At 34.3% G+C, this 21707-nt stretch overlaps 1 protein-coding gene across 1 annotated transcript; it reads right to left on the reverse strand.

The window, feature by feature from the left end:
- Positions 1-848: 848 nt before the first annotated feature.
- Positions 849-14170, reverse strand: LOC148603174 (cytochrome P450 2U1-like). The gene is made up of 8 exons (XM_088553752.1): positions 13630-14170; positions 11477-11711; positions 10930-11044; positions 9582-9750; positions 8724-8860; positions 3157-3253; positions 1759-1965; positions 849-1154 (listed from the first exon to the last, which is right to left on the reverse strand). The coding sequence occupies exons 1-8, from the start codon at positions 13982-13984 to the stop codon at positions 976-978; spliced, it is 1494 nt and encodes a 497-aa protein (XP_088409878.1). The 5' UTR covers positions 13985-14170; the 3' UTR covers positions 849-975.
- Positions 14171-21707: the final 7537 nt, after the last annotated feature.

The raw sequence follows: 21707 nt of genomic DNA on the forward strand, positions 1-21707 counted from the left end.
GACGCTTCGGTATTGTTTTGATGATACACAGTAAGATCTAAATCCAAGAATTAATTGTATACAAGAAGTACACAGAACAAAAAAAACCATCGAAATAGGAATCCAAAATCCATCATCGAGAGGTTCTCCAATGTGCAATGCAAGGAGTGAACCCTCTGTGTTGTAGTAATTTTTACAATTTGTAACATTGTAAGTTTGAAAAATAATATGACATCTTTCTTGGTCATTTTTGTTGTATATCGGATATGATATGAGCCACTCGATTGGTGTTTATATAGAAGCAGTGATGGCAGTCGGTACACCTGATGTAATCATGTTAGAAGCGTAAAGGTTGGTATGCTATAGAGCCTGGCGTCGATTTCACAAAAAGTCGTGTTAAGATGATCGTAAGTAATGACGTCACAACCAAAATAGCTTTGTGACGTCATGACTTACGATCAATTTCACACAAACGACTTTTTGTGAAATGGACACCTGTTATATTCCATCATTTCTATCGCAAATGCCATTGCAGTTTTTTTCAACTTTCTGTTTATTTTTGTTTATTGCCATTTATTACCTGAACTTGCCTTATTCCGATTACTGCCTGGATATTTTTCATTAGCAAATCATTTCAGTAATTTTGTTATAATTACCTTTTATTCATGTTGATACTTTACTTAAAGTTTACTGTCGGGATTTGTGTGGAGTTCTTTGTTTTTTTGTTCACCAATAACTGTAAGTCTTTTTATTGTTATAGGCCTATAAGTCTTTTTTTTTCGTCGACAAATTGACAATATGCACATTTCACGGACCGTTTGATGCGTTCATTTATACTTAAACAGAATTCATTGGTAAATAAAGTTAAATAAAGCAAAAATACATTTATAATATAATACATAGAAAAAAAAACATCATATTGAAAATTTAACCCTGCATGCCGATAATTTTCATGAAATCTAATCTTCAATGGCAACCACACCTGAATACTTATAGTTATCTAGGAGTAGCATGAACTCGGTAAGGGTGTGCTGTCCTAGTAATCCCACATGCGGCCTCAAATGACAGGATATCATTCTTATCCACTTTGGAGAATGTAAATTTTTGTATCAAGTTTGAGAAGATGAGAAAAAGTTCAGATTTTGCGAGAGATTCTCCAAGACATACCCTTGGACCTGTAACATAGAAAAATGCATCATTATCTCTGCCCATTAGTTGAAATATTTGCCGTTTAAACTGTTTATATGAAAGAACCAATCACATAAATATTTCAAATTTCGGTATTCAAGGAGTAGCCTATTACTGATTTATAATTGGTGTGCATTGGTTGAAATCTTTTGGATCTTTATGATAATTAAGTTTTAGTAAATGTATGATGTCAAAACGAAAAGCGATTATTACTAAGCATATAAATCATATGAAGAAAAATAAAATCAGAAACAGCATTGATTAAAAGTTTTTAACAAAACACCTGGACACCACCAAGTACACACTGAAACCACCGTCCTGTAAGTATGTGCATAAATTGAATCATATGAAGAAAAACTCAATAAAGAACATGGTAAATAATTACTATCGTATTTGTAAAGTGTTGATTATCAAATGATTGTCAATTATTTTTTCCAAATAGAGGCTGTAATTGTTGTTAATTACTTCTATTTTCTGAACTATCTTTATCATATTCTTACACCTGACTCTCCTGGACACAGTTCGTCCTGTAAATGTTATGTTGTGCTTTGTATGTTGACATATTTTTATACACATTGAACAGAAACTTACCCATTGAAAACGGAATCAGGTACTCCTTATTTACAATTTCCATCTTCTCATTCAGGAATCTACTTGGATTAAAGTCTTCTGGCTTTTCCCATATCGCCTTATCATAATGAGCTGATCGCAGGTTTGCCATTACAATGCAGTTCTTTGGTACTTTATATTCACCAATAGTTGTATCAGTAGTGGCCACGTGGGGTAATGCAAATACAGCTGAAATCAATATTGTTTGTTTGTTTGTTGGGGTTTAACGTCCGAGCAGCAATATTTCAGCTATATTCAGACGACGAACATGAAAGAATGATAAAATGAACATGAAATGAAAAAAAAAAGGATGGGACACAAGGACAACAGGGTTGAAAAATTTTGATTGCCACTGGAAAAAGGGGAGATGGGTACGGTCGGGCAATTTAGCCTCCTGTGGCGGAGCGCAAAGTTTCCTTCTCCTCAGCAGGGTTCTTTAACGTGCGAGGAGCGTGGCATCTTTCCCAACACGGTGCACCACTATGGTTTGCGGTCAGGTTTTCCGTATTATAGCCTGACAACCCCAGCATGTAACACGCCAGGGGTACCCCATTCCACCACCTGGGGCACACAACCCAGTTGCTCTGTGGGTAGAGCGCCCTAGCCCCCGGCTAGGGTTCTGAGCACTATTTAGTCGCCTTTTACGACAAGCTTAGCGCTGCTGCAGGCCTATTATTTTAACACCCGGACCTACACGGCTGAAATCAATATACAGATTAATTACTCGAATAGGCAACCCCTACAATTTTCATTTTGGATATAATTTGTTATGGGCATATTTTATTTATTTATTTATTTATGGATAAACATGAAATGTTGGCCTGGCGGTATGCTTTAGGCAATCATTGTGCTTCTCCAAGATGCTTATTTTCAGATCTTAATCTGAAATCAAAACTGGCACATCTTGCTTATTAAACCGTTTATAATGCAACAAATATTAAGCATTACATATAGCTGATGGTAACAACAAGAAAAAGACTATTAACATTTTTTTAATGCCAGTGTATATGTCTATACCTTGTATGTATTTCAGAAATTGATTGATGAGTAGGATGAGAATATTCCTTCAATTAGATCACACCGGATTGTATAGTTGTAACAGCATATGAGACATTGAGTATAGATAACGCCATTATATACCCTGAATATGTACGTACCAAAGTGTAGTTTAAATTAACATGGCAATGTACAATATAATTATAGCTATTTAGTGCATCTAGTATCATGTTTTATTGTGCAATTTAGGAGATATCGTCCGAGGCTAACGGTTGAGATCGATATCTCTTTTAAGTGTTCTTAACAATCTCCATATCTACGGAAAAAAAAACGTAAGTAACTATAATATAAATTATTGATGGAATGATTTGGGTTTCTAATTACCTGTATTTGCTAATCTTTGGACCTCCATCAAGGTAGCTTCAACATACGGCATTTTTCGTCTGTCTGATAGTCGTACATTTCTTCCAGAACCTACAACCTAGAGAGAAAAAAAATCATTTATCAGTATGCGGAAGTGAGAAAATTCGCATGATAAGATTATAATTTGAAAAATATTCAATATTATCTCTGTACATTTTAATATTAAAAACGAATTTAGGGGTCTAAATTTATTTATGTCGCCATTCATTTACCTTTTATTTTAAGTGTCAAAGTTTCCAGCAACGCTGTTAAATTCAGAGCAATCTATTGTTCTTTAATTAGTTTTGTACCAAATAAGTTCATTAGCCAATCAAATAGCTCTACACGTATCACGTGCATAATTAGCATCATTCGCAAAAAATTTTCCACAACATCAACAAGTCTTATTTATTTTGGCTTGAAAAAATGCTTAAATTGATTACGACGACTTCGTTTTCTGTTGATTTGTGTTATTAATGATATCTGAAACGTAATTGTAACGTTTTGTTGACGAATAATAAAAAAAAAAACGCTGAATATACCAATCATGTTCCTTATTACATAAGGTGCATCGAATGTGTACAATTACACAGTTTACCATCGTTTGGACCATTTTATTCATATTTTAATACCATTTTTGGACTAAGCATTCTTACGTACACTTAACGATTTTTATATACACAACAAAGTTCGGACTATATTGTGTTATTTCTGATGCGTTGCATTACGTAATCTTTTTACGGTAGTAGCTGAATTTTCACGACATTTTTTGACGGAAGGTGGCGCTATAATAGTAACCGGATATGTTGCGTCATGGATTCTGAACTAAACGTCGTCTTATTTGGACATAGTTTTATTCATAGTTTAGGACGGTTTGCTAATTCATTTGACAATTTTTACAATTTACGTTTGGACGCAAGAGAGTTTAAAATATTTTATCGAGCTCAGGGAGGTCATACTTTTAAGAAACATTTTCAAAACCAAGCGGCCTCACGTCTTGTGTCTTTTGATTCCACCCCGGACATCATATTTATACACATTGGAGGAAACGACGCCTCCACTCAATCCAGATCTGCTCAACAAATTGCTATTGACATTTTTTCCCTGGCCCTATACTGTGTTCATGGTCTTCAGATTTGCTCGGTTGTGATTGGGCGACTTCTACCTCGCTGTGAAGAGAAGACTTTTCCTGGTTACAACCAGAAAATAAAGGAGATCAACGATTTATTAGCAAGGAAAATTGATGAGGAGAAGAATAAATTTAAAACTTAACACCACCGTGGGTTTTGGAAAAACTTATAATTTTTGTGTCATGATGGAGTTCATTTGAACCATTTTGGGATAAGGAGTTATTATAAAGTGTGCGGTCTGCTGTTTTATAAGCAGCAACTCATTGATATCCTACTAGTAGATATATATGTAAATTTGTATGATTTTAATTACGATAGTGCTCACAATGTGGGTATGATTTTTATAAGCTAAGCATCATGTTAATTCCTCACACTGTGAGCCTGCTTACAGTTTAGGCTTAGAAATGTTAAAATAATTTCTCTCACAGTGTGAAATTGCTTATAATGTAGGCAGCAACTTGTTAATTAATTATCTTAAAGTGTGAGACTGCTTACAATATAGGCATTAGCAACTTGTAAATTAATTATCTCACAGTGTGAGACTGCTTACAGTGTAAGTATAGTACATATACATGTACATGTATGTCTATTATTAATTATATCACAATGTGAGACTGCTTACAGTGTAAGTAAAGTACATATACATGTACATGTATGTCTATTATTAATTATATCACAATGTGAGACTGCTTACAGTGTAAGTAAAGTACATATACATGTACATGTATGTCTATTATTAATTTTCTCACAGTGTGAGCCTGCTTACAGTGTAAGCTATTGTAACCGGTGTTTTTGGTCATCTCACAGTGTGAGATTGCTTATTGTGTAAGCATAGCATGTGTACATGTATGTACAAATGTATAACATCTCCGTGTGCAACTGCTTACAGTGTAAGCGTTCCATAATATATTATTTACTCTCTAGAAAGGTACATTGTACTGTAGACAGAAGAGAAGCAGAGAACGAAAACATGATCTTGTATTTCATATTTTATTGCCATACGTGTACCTGTTCCATTGCATATTCATGATTTCTTATGATGAGTTTAATATACTCACAGTGTGAGTTCAATTTTATTGATACATTTTAAAATATTCATTTACGATGCAACACAGCTTGCATATTCATGCAGGAATCATGTACATGTACAATGTACATCCACACACATTATTTTCATGTATAAAATCAAAGGTGCATAAGAACGTACATAGATATAATATGTTCAGCTTGCTATGTTCTGTTTTAGGTGCCCATCAAAGATACATTGATTAAAAAAATTGTGATTCAGTATTTAAAGAATGCCACGGGGTAATAAGAAGCAAACAAATTCAGCATCCTCAGCTGAGAAGCCACCCAAGAAAAGATCAAAGGCTGTGCACATTGATTATACCTTGTAAGCAGCAGAAATAATTCGCCAACAAAATGGAGAACAATATGCCCAAAATCTTAATACATGTGCCACACCGATTAATGCAGAACCATCAACTTCAGTAAACAGTGCTGAGGAGGTACATGTACAGTCCTTAACTGGCTTAGACACTCTAGGTCGACATGCATGTAATAGCAGTGAACCATCAGTACAAAATATTGTCAATGAAATTTTTTCAGGTGAGCCGCCATTAAACTCTGTCAATATGCAATATGCACCCCAAATCAAAGTGTGATTGTATCCCATTAGGGGCCACTGTAGTCCAAAAGGTGAAAGAAAAAAATTGGGCCGATGAATTTATTGAATTAAATATGCTTTCATCTCATTATGAGTGTGACCCATTCAGTTTGCTGGTTAGCCATAAGAAATTTTCTATAATTAACAATAGTTACAGAAACAAAATACCACTTACTAATAGTGGACTACACCATTCCTCATTTTTATGGACATCTACATTGAGAAACGTCCTGCGGATGCTAGGCACTTACTAAAATATGTGCACAACATCCGGGAAATGTATGAATTGTATGGGAATGAACCATGGAGGTTATATGACAAAAGATTTAGGCGTTTACCGGAATCTGTACAGCTTCCATGGGGAAAATTGTGGACGAGCTCTATACTAAAGCAGCAAATGCCTGCAACCGTCAAAGGGATACACCCCTTTTTCGTCTCAAAATCAATTTTCGTCCCCCATACAATGGTTCACCCCAAATCACACCTAAATCTGACCACCAACTCAATGTTTTAACAAAAACACCACTTCCACCAACGGTTAAAACATGCATTTTCTTTAACAGAGGGCAACACTGCAGAAAACCATGTCCATACAAACACATCTGTCACTTCTGCAAACGTTCCCATGTACGTTACCAATGCAGTGATTACAAAGCTCAAACTACCCAAGGTTCAGCCCCACAACTCTCCCATAAAACAACAGTTGCCCACACAGGTACTAAATCATTTACCAACACTGGTAAACGCTAGCTATTTAAACTATGAGTTACAAGGTTACAATCAATCACTTCATCAAAAGCTTGTACAGGGTTTTAAAAATATTTTCTTCTATAGGCTGTATGGGTAAAATCAACCAATTTACCTGCAAAAATTCAGCATTGATAACAAACAGATAGTATACGAAAAAATAGCTAAGGAAGTAATTCATGGTAGGATTGCAGGTCATTTGCAAAACCTCCTTTTCAAAATTTTACATGATCTCCACTAGGTGAAGTCCCAAAAGCTGATGGAAAATTTCGTCTCATTCATGATTTGTCCTTCCCAAAAGGTAGTTCTGTCAATTCATGTATTCCCTTTGACAACTCTGCAGTTACCTATGACAATATGGATAAAGTGGTAAAAACAGACATAGAAAATGTTTTTCGAATTGTGCCTATTCGCCCTTCAGACTACCATGTAATGGGTTTTTCGTGGAATGATTATTATTATTATGATATGTGTCTGCCAATGGAGGCCAGTAACTCCTGTCAAATATTTAAGCTTCTTAGTACAGCTTTGCAATTGATCATGCAAACAAACCAAGTATTATGCTGGCGGTGGCATGTCACATATATTGGATGAGTTCTTGTTTATTGGCCCCCTTCATCAGACAAGTGTTTAGAAAATTTAACTTGTCTCCTTAATCTTTGTGAAAACTTAGGCATATCTATCAAACAGAAAACAGTATTTCCTACCACTGTGAAAATAATTTATGGTATAGAAGTTGATTTTGGTAAATTGGAAAGTAAGTTTTCAGATGACAAAGTTGTCAAGATACATACAAAATTGAATTAATTTTCATTAAGGAGGAAAGTTACATTACGGGAGCTTCAGACTCTCATAGGGTTTTTGAGTTTTGCATGTTCTGTTGTTTTAAGCAGTTCTACGCAGATTTGACCATTGGTATTTCTAAAGCACATCATTTCTTTAGACTTACTTTATCAGCACATGCCGATAAAAAAATATGGCAAAAATTTGTTGAATCTTTTCATGGTAAATCAATGTTTTTCGAGGTTGACTGATTCTCATCACATCAACTATCATTATATACAGATGCATCAGGCTCCATTGGATTTGCAGGTATTGATAATACAAGTTGGTTTGCAATAGTTTGATTCATTTTATTTAATAAATGACATTTTGATCGGAATATTGTTATCATAATAAATCATAGCCAGTCATTTATGGAACATTTTAGGATATGGCAGACATAAATATATGTTATCAAATGAAATTGATAGAAATTGGGAATTTGCTTATAATTTTCATGCAATCAAGACACTTTCACTCAAATGTCTTTTGGCAACAATAAATTCAATTTTTTTAACTGTAACTCTGTAACTACATGTTTAACCCAGAAAACTATTTTGGTTACAAAAAATATGATCCAACACTTTATGGGATTTCAAGAGATTATAGAAATGCAATAACGTTTATAACAAAATCATAGTAATTCAAAAAAGAGTATACGAAATTCACATATGGTGCAATCCATTATTCAGACTTTGTCAATGTAGGTAAGCCCAGATTTTTCTTACAGTAGATATGGATCATCTATACAAACATATGAACGCACATCGTTATATAGATAGCTGTGTTTTATCGAATGTTCCAAGTATAATAAATTTCCATAATTCACACTGTGAAATAAATTCGGTAATTTCACACTCGGACTTTCTCCCGCCAAAACGTCACAACTTAGATATCAATCTGCCAATTTAAAATTTATGTTGAAAATATCGATGAATTATGAAAAAAGTCTATATAATAAATGGGACAATCAATTGGTTATCCTGAATGACCAAAATATGATCACTCGTGCCAAGAACGCTTGAGAATTTAACTCGTATGCGGAACTTGTTCCGCACACTCGTTAAATCTAGGCGTTCTGCGGCACTCGTGATTATATTTTGGTTATTCACTCTTTCCAATTAATTATCCTATTAGTAAATATAATGATTGACGCCATCAGACAAGGTCATAAAAAAACGAACCTTCGAAATTTCTTCTTGACATTTCTTTTGTACATCCGGGTTTTCCATCATGTAAAGTATGGACCAGTTTAACGTAGTGGATGTCGTATCAGTCCCCGCCGCAAACAAATCAACAATGGAATTAAACAATGAATTGGCTGAATTAAGAAAAAAAAAGATGATTATGTACAGGTAAAACAAGAAAAAAAAAGATGATTATGTATAGGTTAAACAAGAAAAAAAGATGATTATGTATAGGTAAAACAAGAAAAAAAAAGATGTTTATGTATAGGTAAAACAAGAAAAAAGATGATTATGTATAGGTAAAACAAGAAAAAAAAAGATGATTATGTATAGGTAAAACAAGAAAAAAAAGATGATTATGTATAGGTAAAACAAGTTGTCTTGAATAAATAAAGTGAAACCTATCTGAACTGAACCCTAATTAATCCTTAAACTATACACTAAATGTATTTTGAACCTTGGTAAACCGAACACGTTTAAACGAGAACAAAAAATTAAGTCCAAATGAGGTTCAGTTCAGACAGTTTTCACTGTACTACCTGTATGTTTCGTTTTCTAGTTTTTTTTCATACAAAACGAGTTATTCTATCGGATTTACAATAGCGTTTATTTAATTGTTATATTAAAATTTGAATTTAAAAATTCAAATTATTAAAAACATAATTATCAATCCGTTCGATTGCTTGTACCTCGAGACTTGTACATGAAAGCGGCAAATGAGACGAAGAAAGAATAGTCGTACATGTGACCAAATACATCTCTACTGACAAAATTGGGGTACTGAAATAAATAAAAAATAATCGAAATTAGAAACATACAAAAAAAAAAAAAAACAAAAAAAAAACGTGTACGTACTGTCCAGAATGGTTTTACTTTCGCTTTCGTTTTGTTCTGCCTCCAAGAAATAGTCAACGAAGTCCCGGATGTTGTCTTTGTCGAATGATTTTCTATGCTCTGCTATTTGTCGGTCGATGTAAACTTTTATGGCTCTAAATCCGTCTTTCCTTTCCGCAAGAGAGTCACCCTGTTGCAATGAACATAACGGAATGAGTTTAAAAAACAAGTTCGTAAATTGAAAGATTGCGATACATGTACAGAAGCAACCTGATTACTGTGTAAAAGAGAAGTACACTTAACATAGCACTTCTTCAGAAAGTAAAAGCAGAGAACCAGTATTGCCTAAAACTAGAAGTTGAACTTTAATTGTTAGTGAGCGATTACAAATAAATCACGGAAACTCCATTTTATTATTGTTTTACCACGGACTGGCTATTTATGTCGCACTATTTTACCCCGAGCAAGAGTGAGGGGTTAAATAACGATATAAAAGGCCAGCTCTTGGTAAAACAATGATACAATGGAGTTTCCGTGATTTAATTCGATTCTAATAAGGACTAGTTTCTTCATACTTTATGTTATACCCAGCCTATGTGTTGCACGAAATGCTGTTCATGTGTTTATCACATATCACAACTCATACGTTATGCCAAAGCTGGCCGAAACTCCGCAGACTTTTTGTATCGCGCTAGAACTCTAACAAATAGGCTTCTGGAACAGGGTTATGTTGCTACATGATTGAAGTCATCACACCAGAAGTTTTATGGTCGTCATCATGAAACGTGGATCGTTATGGTGTATCCATCAGCAACGTGAAAACTGATGTATTCAACGGTTCATAGTTTTCCTTTCCTCGTTTGTCTACCCCGGACTTGACTTTTTATGAGCAACTCGGCGGGTGTTTCTAGAAAAGCAGACGACGCTTACCCTACCGGTGCACCAGGTCCATGCTCCTAGTTTTTAGTGGAGTGCGAGTTGCTCATTTACTTTTGTTACTTTGTATGTATGATTTTAGTTACTTTATGTTCTTTGTTGTGTATGTCTGTTTTTCCATGTCTGGTCTTTTTCCCTGGATTACATTCTTTTGATTACCGCTATAACCTTGGTTCCCTTGATTACTCTTTAGCATGGCTGTAGTCTAAAGAGCTTTCAAGCACGTCATATTAGAATGTAATTTCAGCAATCCATACTATAAAATTTACAAGCAGTAGTTTGCTTTTTATTATCACTCAAAACTATTCAAACTGAGAAATATTAAAGAGCATCATAAAGTAAGTTCATGGCTGGTGGACCTCTACTACTCTCTAACCATATATAAATAGGAGACCATAGATGCATATAATATGACGGACACCAATATACTTACATAGAAGATGTTCAGGATAGGATATAATGACGTTATGGACAAAAAGCCTGGTCCAGAGAATATATTGTGCATGTGATAAAGAAGATCCTCTAGCTCTTCATCTCCGTGTTTATATCTACAAAACATCATCAATGCAGAAACGTCTTTAATTCAGTATCGCAACCAAACATACCAGCTTTATTATGTATAATATATAGATGCAGTATGTTATGTAAAACAGGTACGGAGTAATGCGTATAGAACTTAGCAACACTTAATAAGTTACTACCCCCAGACTCCTTGTAATGAATAAGTCTACGTTATGCTATGTGGGACCTCAGCAATATAAAACAATATACACATCTTCAAGGGTCTGTAAAAGTTCGACTGAATTCCATTCAGTTTTTCAGTGATGTTAGAGTTGCGGATGGGAGATAGGTACCTTATATTCATCATTTGCTGTCGAACCCCCCAAACTACATCGTATCATATCAAAATATGAAAATAACAGGTGCACATTTCCAATGTCTTTGAAGTTGGGTATGATTTTAGTTTCAGTCGTACAAACCTGAATCCAAATATAATTCCATGTATCACATTGCAGCTCGCACTTGTCATCATTCTTTTGATGTCTGTTACTTCTTTTCCCTTCATTTTCATTAAATCTTCAGTGATGTTTTCAACTTCATCGAGAATCTTTTCCTCCACTGAAGATTTTCCAACTCCAAAATCCTTCATTGTTCTCATTGCAAACTTCCGCCTGTCTTTCCATTCTTCGCCCGTTTCCATAGCTATTCCTACGCCTTTGAACGAAATCAAAGGGTTGAAATAAACATGTACTTACTTAATTGTGATAAACGGTTTATACATACATGTATATAATTTCATCGCATTTTTCTTAAAATTTTAGTCATCAACATTCAACAATGTCTTGAAAGATGTTTGCTGATCTGTTTAAACAAATTAATAAGGATTTCAAAGGGTCGTGAAATCTTTCAAGATCTTTCATGCTAGACTAATATAAAAAGAAACAATAACGAGTCAGAGCTCGTTTTTTTTAGACATAATCATTTGAAATTATGGCGGGAAAAGGATTTCTCTGGATTATCTTTAAGTTTAGTCTCAGTGGGGTTTATCTATTGAAAACCCCGAAGAAATAAAAAGAGTTTTCTTAAAAAAAAAATTCTCAAATAAATAAAATTCTAAGGTGTGTTTAATGAAATTATGAAAACAAAAGCGGATGTCACTGGGTAAAAATACTAATGCCTATGAAATGAATTAAACAAGAGGAGTCCGAAAATCTGACAAGACTGACTGAACACCTAAACAGCTGCCGTTTATTGCACATGTTAACACAAACAGCGAAAGATAATATTCAATTTTATAACAGTTATTCTTTATTAAATAGCTTTCAGTATTTGTTTACATCAGCTCACTATTCCATCTTCAAATGGACCCTACTTATCACAAATTAATTGCAAGAAATGAACCACATTTAACTTATGTATTATATATAGGTAGCCATTAGAGAGTTAAAAGGACGACACAGGCCATAGCTGAGACCAACTGTTAGATACAGCTTTAGGCCAAACAAAACTACGTGTACTTTTAAATAATCCCTTATTATATCGCCATAAATAAACAAGAAATAAAGAAATAGATAACTATAGGTATTTTGGTTATTTCATAAATCGGGCTCTAGAATCTATCTACATGACAGGTACACGGCCTCTTTGCCCATTTTTTTTCATTTTTTTTTTCAGAAAAAAATATTTTCTGCCTAATAACTTAAATCATTATTACAATTTCGCATTGATTTTTGCAGTTTTACTATCAAGCCGTTTTTCTTACATTTATCATTATTCGTATAATAAGAAAGGGGAGCAAAGAATGCCATGACCCCATGTACCACGTCATCACTGCCATCTTGAAAGAAAGGGCTGATATGCAGTAAGCTACATGGTTCGCGATTAAGAAGAGCACGGTGACTTAAATTTCTTTGTAGATGCTAAATTTATGGAATTCAGCCGCTAACCCGCGCAGTCTTGATGTTACCATCACAGGTTAGTAAAAACTTGTTGGATTTGTTGGATAGTTGGTAATATAAAGCTGCTAAAGTTATGTTCCACACAATGTTGAACATACCTAAATCTGGTGCGAAATCTTTGTCTTCGTGGACAGCTAACAATTACTTTCTTATTTATTTTACGTGTTACTTAAATTTCCAGAAAATCGACTTTGTAACCAAGTTCATAGCCTTTTTTTGTGAAAAATCAAGATTTCATGCTAAAAAAAATCCTAATTTTAGGGGGGAAACACCACCCGGCCGGCCACCGTTCCCAACCCCTTTAACCACAGATTCCCACTCCTTAATACCCGCCCGTATCCCCGTCCATCCTATCCACCCTCCCATATAAAATTTGAACGGACGAAATGGAGCATCTGCTATACAACCCTGCATAAGAATACTGTATTATTGTGTAATGTCATATTATGTCATCTGATGGATATCAATGTTGAATGTAAATGCCCCTGAGGTACATTGATTGGAATAATAAAATATTTGAATTTGGTATGGAAAGATCTCTTGTCTAAAATTTGGCATAAACTGCTCTAGGTGAAATAGCCAAATACATTCGATTATCAACTGCAAGTCCTTGAAGGTTTAGCATTGACTCGTAAAACGTGTCCATGTTGAAAAGAAATATAAACTAAACTAACCTCCAGTTACTTTCCGAACTGCTTTTATTCCGGGAAGCCAGTTTGGTCTGTCGTTGAAATCCTTTCCTTTCTTACTGAGCACTTCTGAAGCAAACTCATATCCTTGAACGAAAACAACTGGATAAGTTCCAAGGAAAAATCTGCAAATCTGTCCGTACTTTTCTTGCATACCTTCTACAAACTTGTCCCTGGCCCCGCCATCGTTAATCTTATTCAGCTGAATAACATTTCCAACAATTGGCCACGGTTTTGGACCAGGAATGCCGGTTAGTTCTTTTGGTTTGTAAATCCATAACAAAGAAAGCAGAAATATTAAGCAAAATATAAGAATTGTGGTTAAATCATACACCTCCATTGTGTTAATTGCTTTTTACTTCAGAAATAATATGTCCCTTATATTTATAGACTGTCACGCTTTCGTCATTCTGACAGGTTGGCCGAAATGGGTCAATATTTAGCGCATCCTTCTACAAAAATAACAAGTTCAAAATGTGGAATGGAACGTACTTCAAAAATCGATACTACACTACAGTAATATCCTTAGGTCAAAACCTGGGACTATCGTTATTATGCGCTTACGACGCAGACGTGCTAAATATTAACATTTTATATATATCCCACTCAGAGAAAGTTTTTTTTTTTTTTTTTTTTTTTTAAATATTTAACTTTAATCAGTCAATGACAAATATTAGTCGATGGTATCTAGTCAAACACGTTTTTTAAAACATATGTAATGCCATTATATTTTCCATATAATGGATATACAGGACTGTCCACCAAAATAAATAAATAAATAAATAAACCCAAAAAACAATCATACCCGTCGCCAGTGGGGGGGGGGGGGGGTGGGGCGTTCGAAAACCAATAAGCACTATTACACTCGCAATTCAGATTGAAGTCTGACTATTTATGTCAAGATTTTAATTGAGTTGATCCATAAGTGCTTGAACTGTTACTCACTGTCCATTACGATTTCCGGTAGATTGCCGAAGCGCAAAACCTTATTTTGGGAAAACATATCATTCTTCAATTTTAAGAACGTATTTCGAAAATCTTGCTTACATTACATCATAAAGGTGTGAAGGGAATACTGTCATACCTAAGATCCTATCACCTCTGTTGCAAGTTCAGCGGAGGAGTTTTAATTACAATTGCAAAAAAAATATAAGACGTTCAACAAGATTTGACACCTCAAATTAATACACATTGTAAAACATACCAAGACCCTTATTCTACCATTACTTAAGATATGCTGTAATAAGCAGCTGCTAATCTACTCCTTCCTCATAGCAACATATTACTAGCATCGGCCCATGTTTATCACAAACCATCATTGTTTGGGGAAAAATTGTCTTATTGGGAACAAATTAAGCCATATTTTTTTTATCAATTTAGATCGAAGATCGGAATTGATATAGTAGTCGCCGGAGCCTTTGTATTTTATAAAGCCTGATAGCATCTGCAAATTATCTTATACTACCGCAGTTAAATAGTCCCCTTGGCAAAACCCATTTAGGTTCAATGCAGATAGTTAGGTCCATTTTACAGGTATTTCTAATATATCAAATTCAATTCTACGTTATTTACGCCAATAAACAAACCAAATAAACAATTTTTACTGTGAACTTAATATGCTGTTTAGTGATCCAATTAAAAATAGTTGACCTCTAACCTCTTATCGGTACCTGTTTATTTCTAAGCAACCAGTCTTTCACTGTCAATATATTCAAGGTGTCTATTTATTTACTAGATGCATAATAAACTTTAATGTTTATTTGGAAATGAAAACCCTGTGAAATAAAAAGAGGAATGCCGAAGTTGTCATCAGATATATTCATGCAGGTCCTAGCGGATCCAAATATTTACGAATAGGGGGAAAATAGAGAAAGGGGTTCCATGCTATCATTTGCCACTCATTTTTGGGCCAAGTGTTGTTCAGAAGGGTAGCATAAATCCCGAAACCATCCCAACGTATCACTCACTGTATCTTGTATTTTATTATAATTACCGCCACGTGACATCAGAAGCCCGGAGGTGACAATTAAAAATGAAACATTGCTTAGATGATATCACAGGAATTTTGATAATGCATTTCCCGGGATGGTGTCGGTCTGTTGTCTAGTGATATTGCCTTTTGTGATAATCATTCTGTTGGGCTTTTCGGTCATGTGTGAAGATAATAGCGGTGCGGGTGCTCCAGGGCATTAAAAGTGCATAGCTAGTATCTGCACCAGACATAGTTGTTGGAAGTATATTTTAAGACTTTTGCGTTTACGTTTAGGTACGTGTGTCTGGGACTAGGCGCCTAAGACACTAGGCACTTTAAATGACACATAGGTGTATATGCGGTAACTTGTTGCACCTGAGCTATAAAGCTTTTCAACTGAGGAATATAGCTAGTTGAGAGGGACATGTATCCAAGTAGATTAATTATTTCAATGATTGTGGCGGCTGAAGTTTGAATAATTTGTCAGACAGTTGCGACCTGGAGGTCGATAAATTGAATTTTGTTTTAAAAATTTAGAAACTGGGAAAAGCCAAAACAGTAGTTTGTTGTTCAATTACCCAGTATGTCGGAGCGTGTTATGTCCATTCATTTAAGTGTTTCTTGTAAACCGACATCAAACCTGAATATATTACGCAAACTGACGCACTGCTACGATGCATTATAGATTTGGTGTGTGTTTCTGGTAATGACCTTCGTAATCTGAATGGTGAATTTAAGAATTAATCAAAGAGTTCTATATTAACCATTTACAACAATAAGCTTATGTTTAGATACATTTGAATTCGGTCTGTATTTCCTTTCATCACGCCCAATTTTTGCAATTTGACTGTTATTTGCGGCGTAAAAATTCAAACGATCGATATAAATTGATTCAGTACATGAGTACTTTGATTTCAAAGTGGGAACTACCTCCAGGGGAAAAAACCTTATTCGGCAGTAATGTAAGGCAAACAATATCACTAAGTTAAGTGTAGAATTATTATAATACATATTTTAAAGGTTCTTTAAAGCTTTTAATCAAAAATAAAGTTAAATATTTAAGCTATGAAGTACATAGCATACTGAAACACACAAGCATTACATGATACATTTGAAGGTACATATGTCAGTTATTAGTTTCATTTTTTCATAGCTTTCATTAGTATTATTCTCATTTGTCTGTATATGTTAAAAAAGGGTAATTATGTAACTTTTGCATTAAACAACCTTATTAGGGGTCATTATAGAATACTGTTTAAACTTAAAAATGAGAATTGACCATTTTCTATGATAATGGGAAACTATTTTTTGTAGCTCAATGTTCCCAAACCCTTTTTGTTGTGTAGATTGCTTATATTTATAAACAGTAAAATTTTAGTTTAACATGATTATGGATGGTTATAGTTGAGGTTCACTTTTAAGCTTGTAAAAAGCAAGTGTATTGAGTTTTAACCCCCTCAACCTTAAAATATTGAAGTAAAATGATTTAAACTCCCCTCACCTGATTTTTAAATCATATTAGTTTGTGGTGAACAGAAAATTCTCTAATTCAAACACATTTTATACAAATTAAAGGAAATCTCAAATAATCCCTAATTCATAAGCTTAGAAGATGGTGCTGGAATCAAATATACTGTATTTACTCATTTGCATTACATTATGAATAATAAATAATGTTACAAAAATGTATATTGTTGTATTATTGTTTTTTTAATCCATGTTTAATAGTATATCATTAATGCCTTACATATTTAATTCTTTTTACTTTTTTGCTATGTTGATTTGCTTAAAACTTTGAAGTAAAAGTATAGAGATGTAAATGAAATTGAAAATTATGTCTATCTTTGTCTATGTCTAAAAAATTGGTTAAAAAACAGGACTTTCTCAAATACAAAAACAGTGCCAGGAAATGGCTAGACTGTAGGATTTTGCACCAAATACCCCAGTCAACACTCCACAGTTTAGTTTAGTTTCGCACTTTTGGCTAGGGATGGAAAATGACATTAATGGAAACCGGTGGTTGCTATAGTGATTAAAAATGAAGAATCTATTGTTCGTAAAACAAAACATTTTCTGAAAAAGGGGACTTTCCAAAGTATTTTGCAATGTTTTATATATTTCCAATGTTGAAGGGGCTTTCTTTCAATGACAATTTGACCTCATTGTGAAAGTGAAAGTAAGTCAATTTTTACCATGCTAAATTTAATAAGTGGATTACAAAGTGAAATAGCTCAAAATCTAACAGGTGATGCCCATATGAGGATGGGGTTTTCGAAAGAAAAAGTTTGGACAGTTTCAGGGGATGAAATAAAAATTTAAGATATTTTGCGGGAAATTTGATATTTTTAAACCTGCTTTTATGAACTTTTTTGCAAATTTTCGCATATTTTTGCATGGTTTCTATGGTAACCTTTTTTGCTGTGGGTAATTTTTTTCCAGAAAATTTTTGCTGCATCCTGAAGGCCTTGGCTTGAGCTATTTCTAGATATATAGATTTACAGATGCTTGACAATTTTTTCAAGTGATAAATGTTATAAAGCATCAGATTACAAGACCAAAATTAGGCAGTTCTACAATACTGTGGAGTGCTGGCCCAGAGCTTCTGGGGGCCAGATCCCCGGTCGTGAAGGTCGTCCCCCGAGTCAACGTAACCCCCGTGAACATTTCTGGCTACGGGCATGAACAATAGATCTAAGTAAAATGCCGCAAATCAGCTTCAAAATGCACGAGACTTGACAGGCCTGGATATAGTCCAGCGTGTTGTAATATCTATGGCAAGCCAAAGAGGACAAAAATCAATATTTTGTAATTTTAGAAAATGAATTTTTAATATTACAAAATCATTTTTTTAATATTAGAAAAAAATTTTAATATTAGAAATTCATTTTGTAATATTACAAATTTATTTTCTAATATTACAAATTCATTTTCTAATCTTATAAATTCATTTTCTAATATTACAAATTCAATTTCTAATATTACAAATTCCAGATTTAGTAATATTGTAAAATATCACACATTTTGTAATATTACAAATTGAATTTTTAATATTAGAAAATGAATTTGTAATATTAGAAATTCAGTCACATATTTCAATATTACAAAATGATTTTCTAATTTTTAAAAATCATTGAATACGACAAATCCATTTTCTTATATTAGAAAATCATTTTCTAATATTCAAAAATAGTTTTTAATATTAGAAATTCATTCGAATTTTTTATATTAAAAATGATTTTTTAATATTAAAAGAGTGTTTTTTGATATAAGAAATCTAATTTGTAATATTAGAAATGAATTTGTAATATTAAAAATCATTTTTTAATATTAGAAAATGCTCAATTTTGTCTATTTTTGCTTGCCATACATTTCTACTTAGCACACATGGAGGTATATATATTGTCCAATACTGATAATATTAAGTATGTGATCATGTAAAATGTCAGTTTGTTGTGTATTCACTCATTCTTTTACTTCCTCTTTACAGACACGAGTACATGGGTTCAGATTATTTTCTGTTTCTGTTTTTTTTTCTGTTTTCTGTTATAACAGCAGTTTTTGTACTTATACCAGTGCCGGGTCCAGACACTTGAAAAGAAGGGGTTCCAGCCGAGGTTCCTCAGCAAAAAGGGGAAAAATCCCAACGATGTTAGAACTGTCAAATTTGCAAAGCAAATATTTGGTCGTTCCCTCGTTCACTCGGCTGAGTCTAGGGCGCTGGACTTTGTGCAGGCGGTGTTGCCACAGATGTCACAGCGGTACGAGATCGAGTCCCGTGGAGGGAACGGCAAACATTTGCGTTGCAAATTTGACAGTTCTATCATCTTTTGGAATTTTTCAGACCTTTCTATATTTATATTATCATCCCTGTATCAGTTTGATTCGATGGAGCAGTGCAGTGAATAGAGTTGTCAAAATCTGGGACGTTGTATAATATTGATTTGTTGTGACATGTATCGTTAATTTGATCCTCTATCCTACATAATAACACCTAGATGAACTGTCTCGTACTACCATACATCGTATACTAAGTTACAACCCAAGATTAATCCTACGAGGAGGAATGACCCGGCCAGCGAAAGCTATATTTTATTATAGCCGAGCTGGCCGAGTGGTCTAGGGCGCTGGCCTTTGTGCAGGCGGTGTTGTCACGGAAGTCACACCGGTACGAGTTCGAGTCCCGCAGAGGAAACGACCAAACATTTGCTTTGAAAATTTGATACTTCTAACATTGTCGGGAATTTTTCAGACCCCCATATACAAGGGGGTCTGAAAAATTCCCAACTATGTTAGAACTGTCAAATCCCCACGTGATTCAAACTCGTACCGATGTGACATCACCGCCTGCAATAAGTCTAGCGCCTTAGACCACTTGGCCAACTAGGCTACATAAAAATAAAGCTTTCGCTGGGCGTGTCATTTTTCCGGTATTTATACGCTGAAAGATGTTTATGCAATAGAGACCCATTCTCGTTAAACCACAGAGTCACGTGACAAGACTTACATATCCCACTCAGAAGCAGTCAAAGACCATGCACACAATCAGACTTAGTTTGTCATTTATTTGTTGCACTTAGGTGATACTAAATTTACCTGAATCCTCATTTCAAGCATGCGCAGTCATTAAAGTACCGAGATACACTTGCATTCGGTCGTATTTGCCAGCACTCCACAGTTTAGTTTAGTTTCGCACTTTTGGCTAGGGGTGAAAAATGACATAAATGCAATCCGGTGGTTGCTATAGTGATTAAAAATGAAGAATCTATTGTTGATAAAACATTTTCTGAAAAAGGGGACTTTTAAAAGTATTTTGCAATGTTTTATATATTTTCAATGTTGAAGTGGCTTTTTTTCAATGACAATTTGACTTCATTGTGAAAGTGAAAGTAAGTCAATTTTTTACCATGCTAAATTTAATAAGTGGATTACAAAGTGAAATAGCTCAAAATCTAACCGGCGATGCCCATATGAGGAAGGGGTTTTTTAAGGGAAAAGTTTGAACAGTTTCAGGGATTGAAATAAAAATTTCAGATATTTTGCGGGAAATTTGATATTTTTAAACCTGATTTTATGAACTTTTTTTGCAAATTTTGGCATATTTTTGCATGGTTTCTATGGTAACCCTATATGCTGTGGGTAATTTTTTTCCAGAAAATTTTTACTGCATCCTGAAGGCCTTGGCTTGAGCTATCTCTAGATATATAGATTTACAGATGCTTGACAATTTTTTAAAGTGATAAATGTTACAAAGCATCAGATTACAAGACCAAAATTAGGCAGTTCTACAATACTGTGGAGTGCTGGCTTTAGGATTAAGGCACTTCTGTGATATTGTACATGAAATTGGCACTTTGCTTGCAGGAGGCATCTCTCTTGGTTTGGCTGACTTAATGTGTAAGATGAATGTGTTTCTGCAAACGTATTTGCACTCAGACATGACAATCGGTAACGAAAAAATGAGATTATAGTCGAGTTAGTTTATTAAATTGCTAACCAACTACAGTTTTAACATTGTTCTTAACAGCATTAAGCAGACGACGTCACGTGACCACTGTGATTGGCTGTCCGAACATGTAAATAATTATAAAAACTTATTCATTATAAAAAAACAAATGATTAAAGTAACGAAATAATATCTTATTCCAACCAATTTGATGCAAATCCTATTTCAAATTGCCCGGGCCAAATTGTCTATATTGTAACGACGAAAAAACGAAAGTTCTCAGTGGCGGATCCAGATTGGGGATGCAGGGCTTTTTTGCATTTTTGTGTGTTAAATTGACAAAAATGGTAAATAATACTCTAGCACCCCCGTTCTGAAGAAACCGCGGCTGGCATCCGTCTTAAATTTTAAAAGAGTCTTGATCTCTTTTCATAAAAACATAGAAAAATACTACATTACAGTAGTCCGAGACACACAGTTTAGAGAGCCGATCCAAACATTTCATTTCAAAGAAATTTGGAGGCAGCGATAAAATTGTACAAAAAAGTGCCAAACCTCAAAAAAGGCTATGATTGATTTAAGGAGTTGTAACTGGATTCGTGCATGAATAAAGAGCTTAAAGGGGGGGAACTGTGATTCTGATTAACA

Source organism: Perna viridis, chromosome 11, assembly GCF_037379345.1.
Source record: "Perna viridis isolate PV_CMFRI_1.1 ecotype Kerala chromosome 11, ASM3737934v1, whole genome shotgun sequence".
NCBI lineage: Eukaryota > Metazoa > Mollusca > Bivalvia > Mytilida > Mytilidae > Perna > Perna viridis.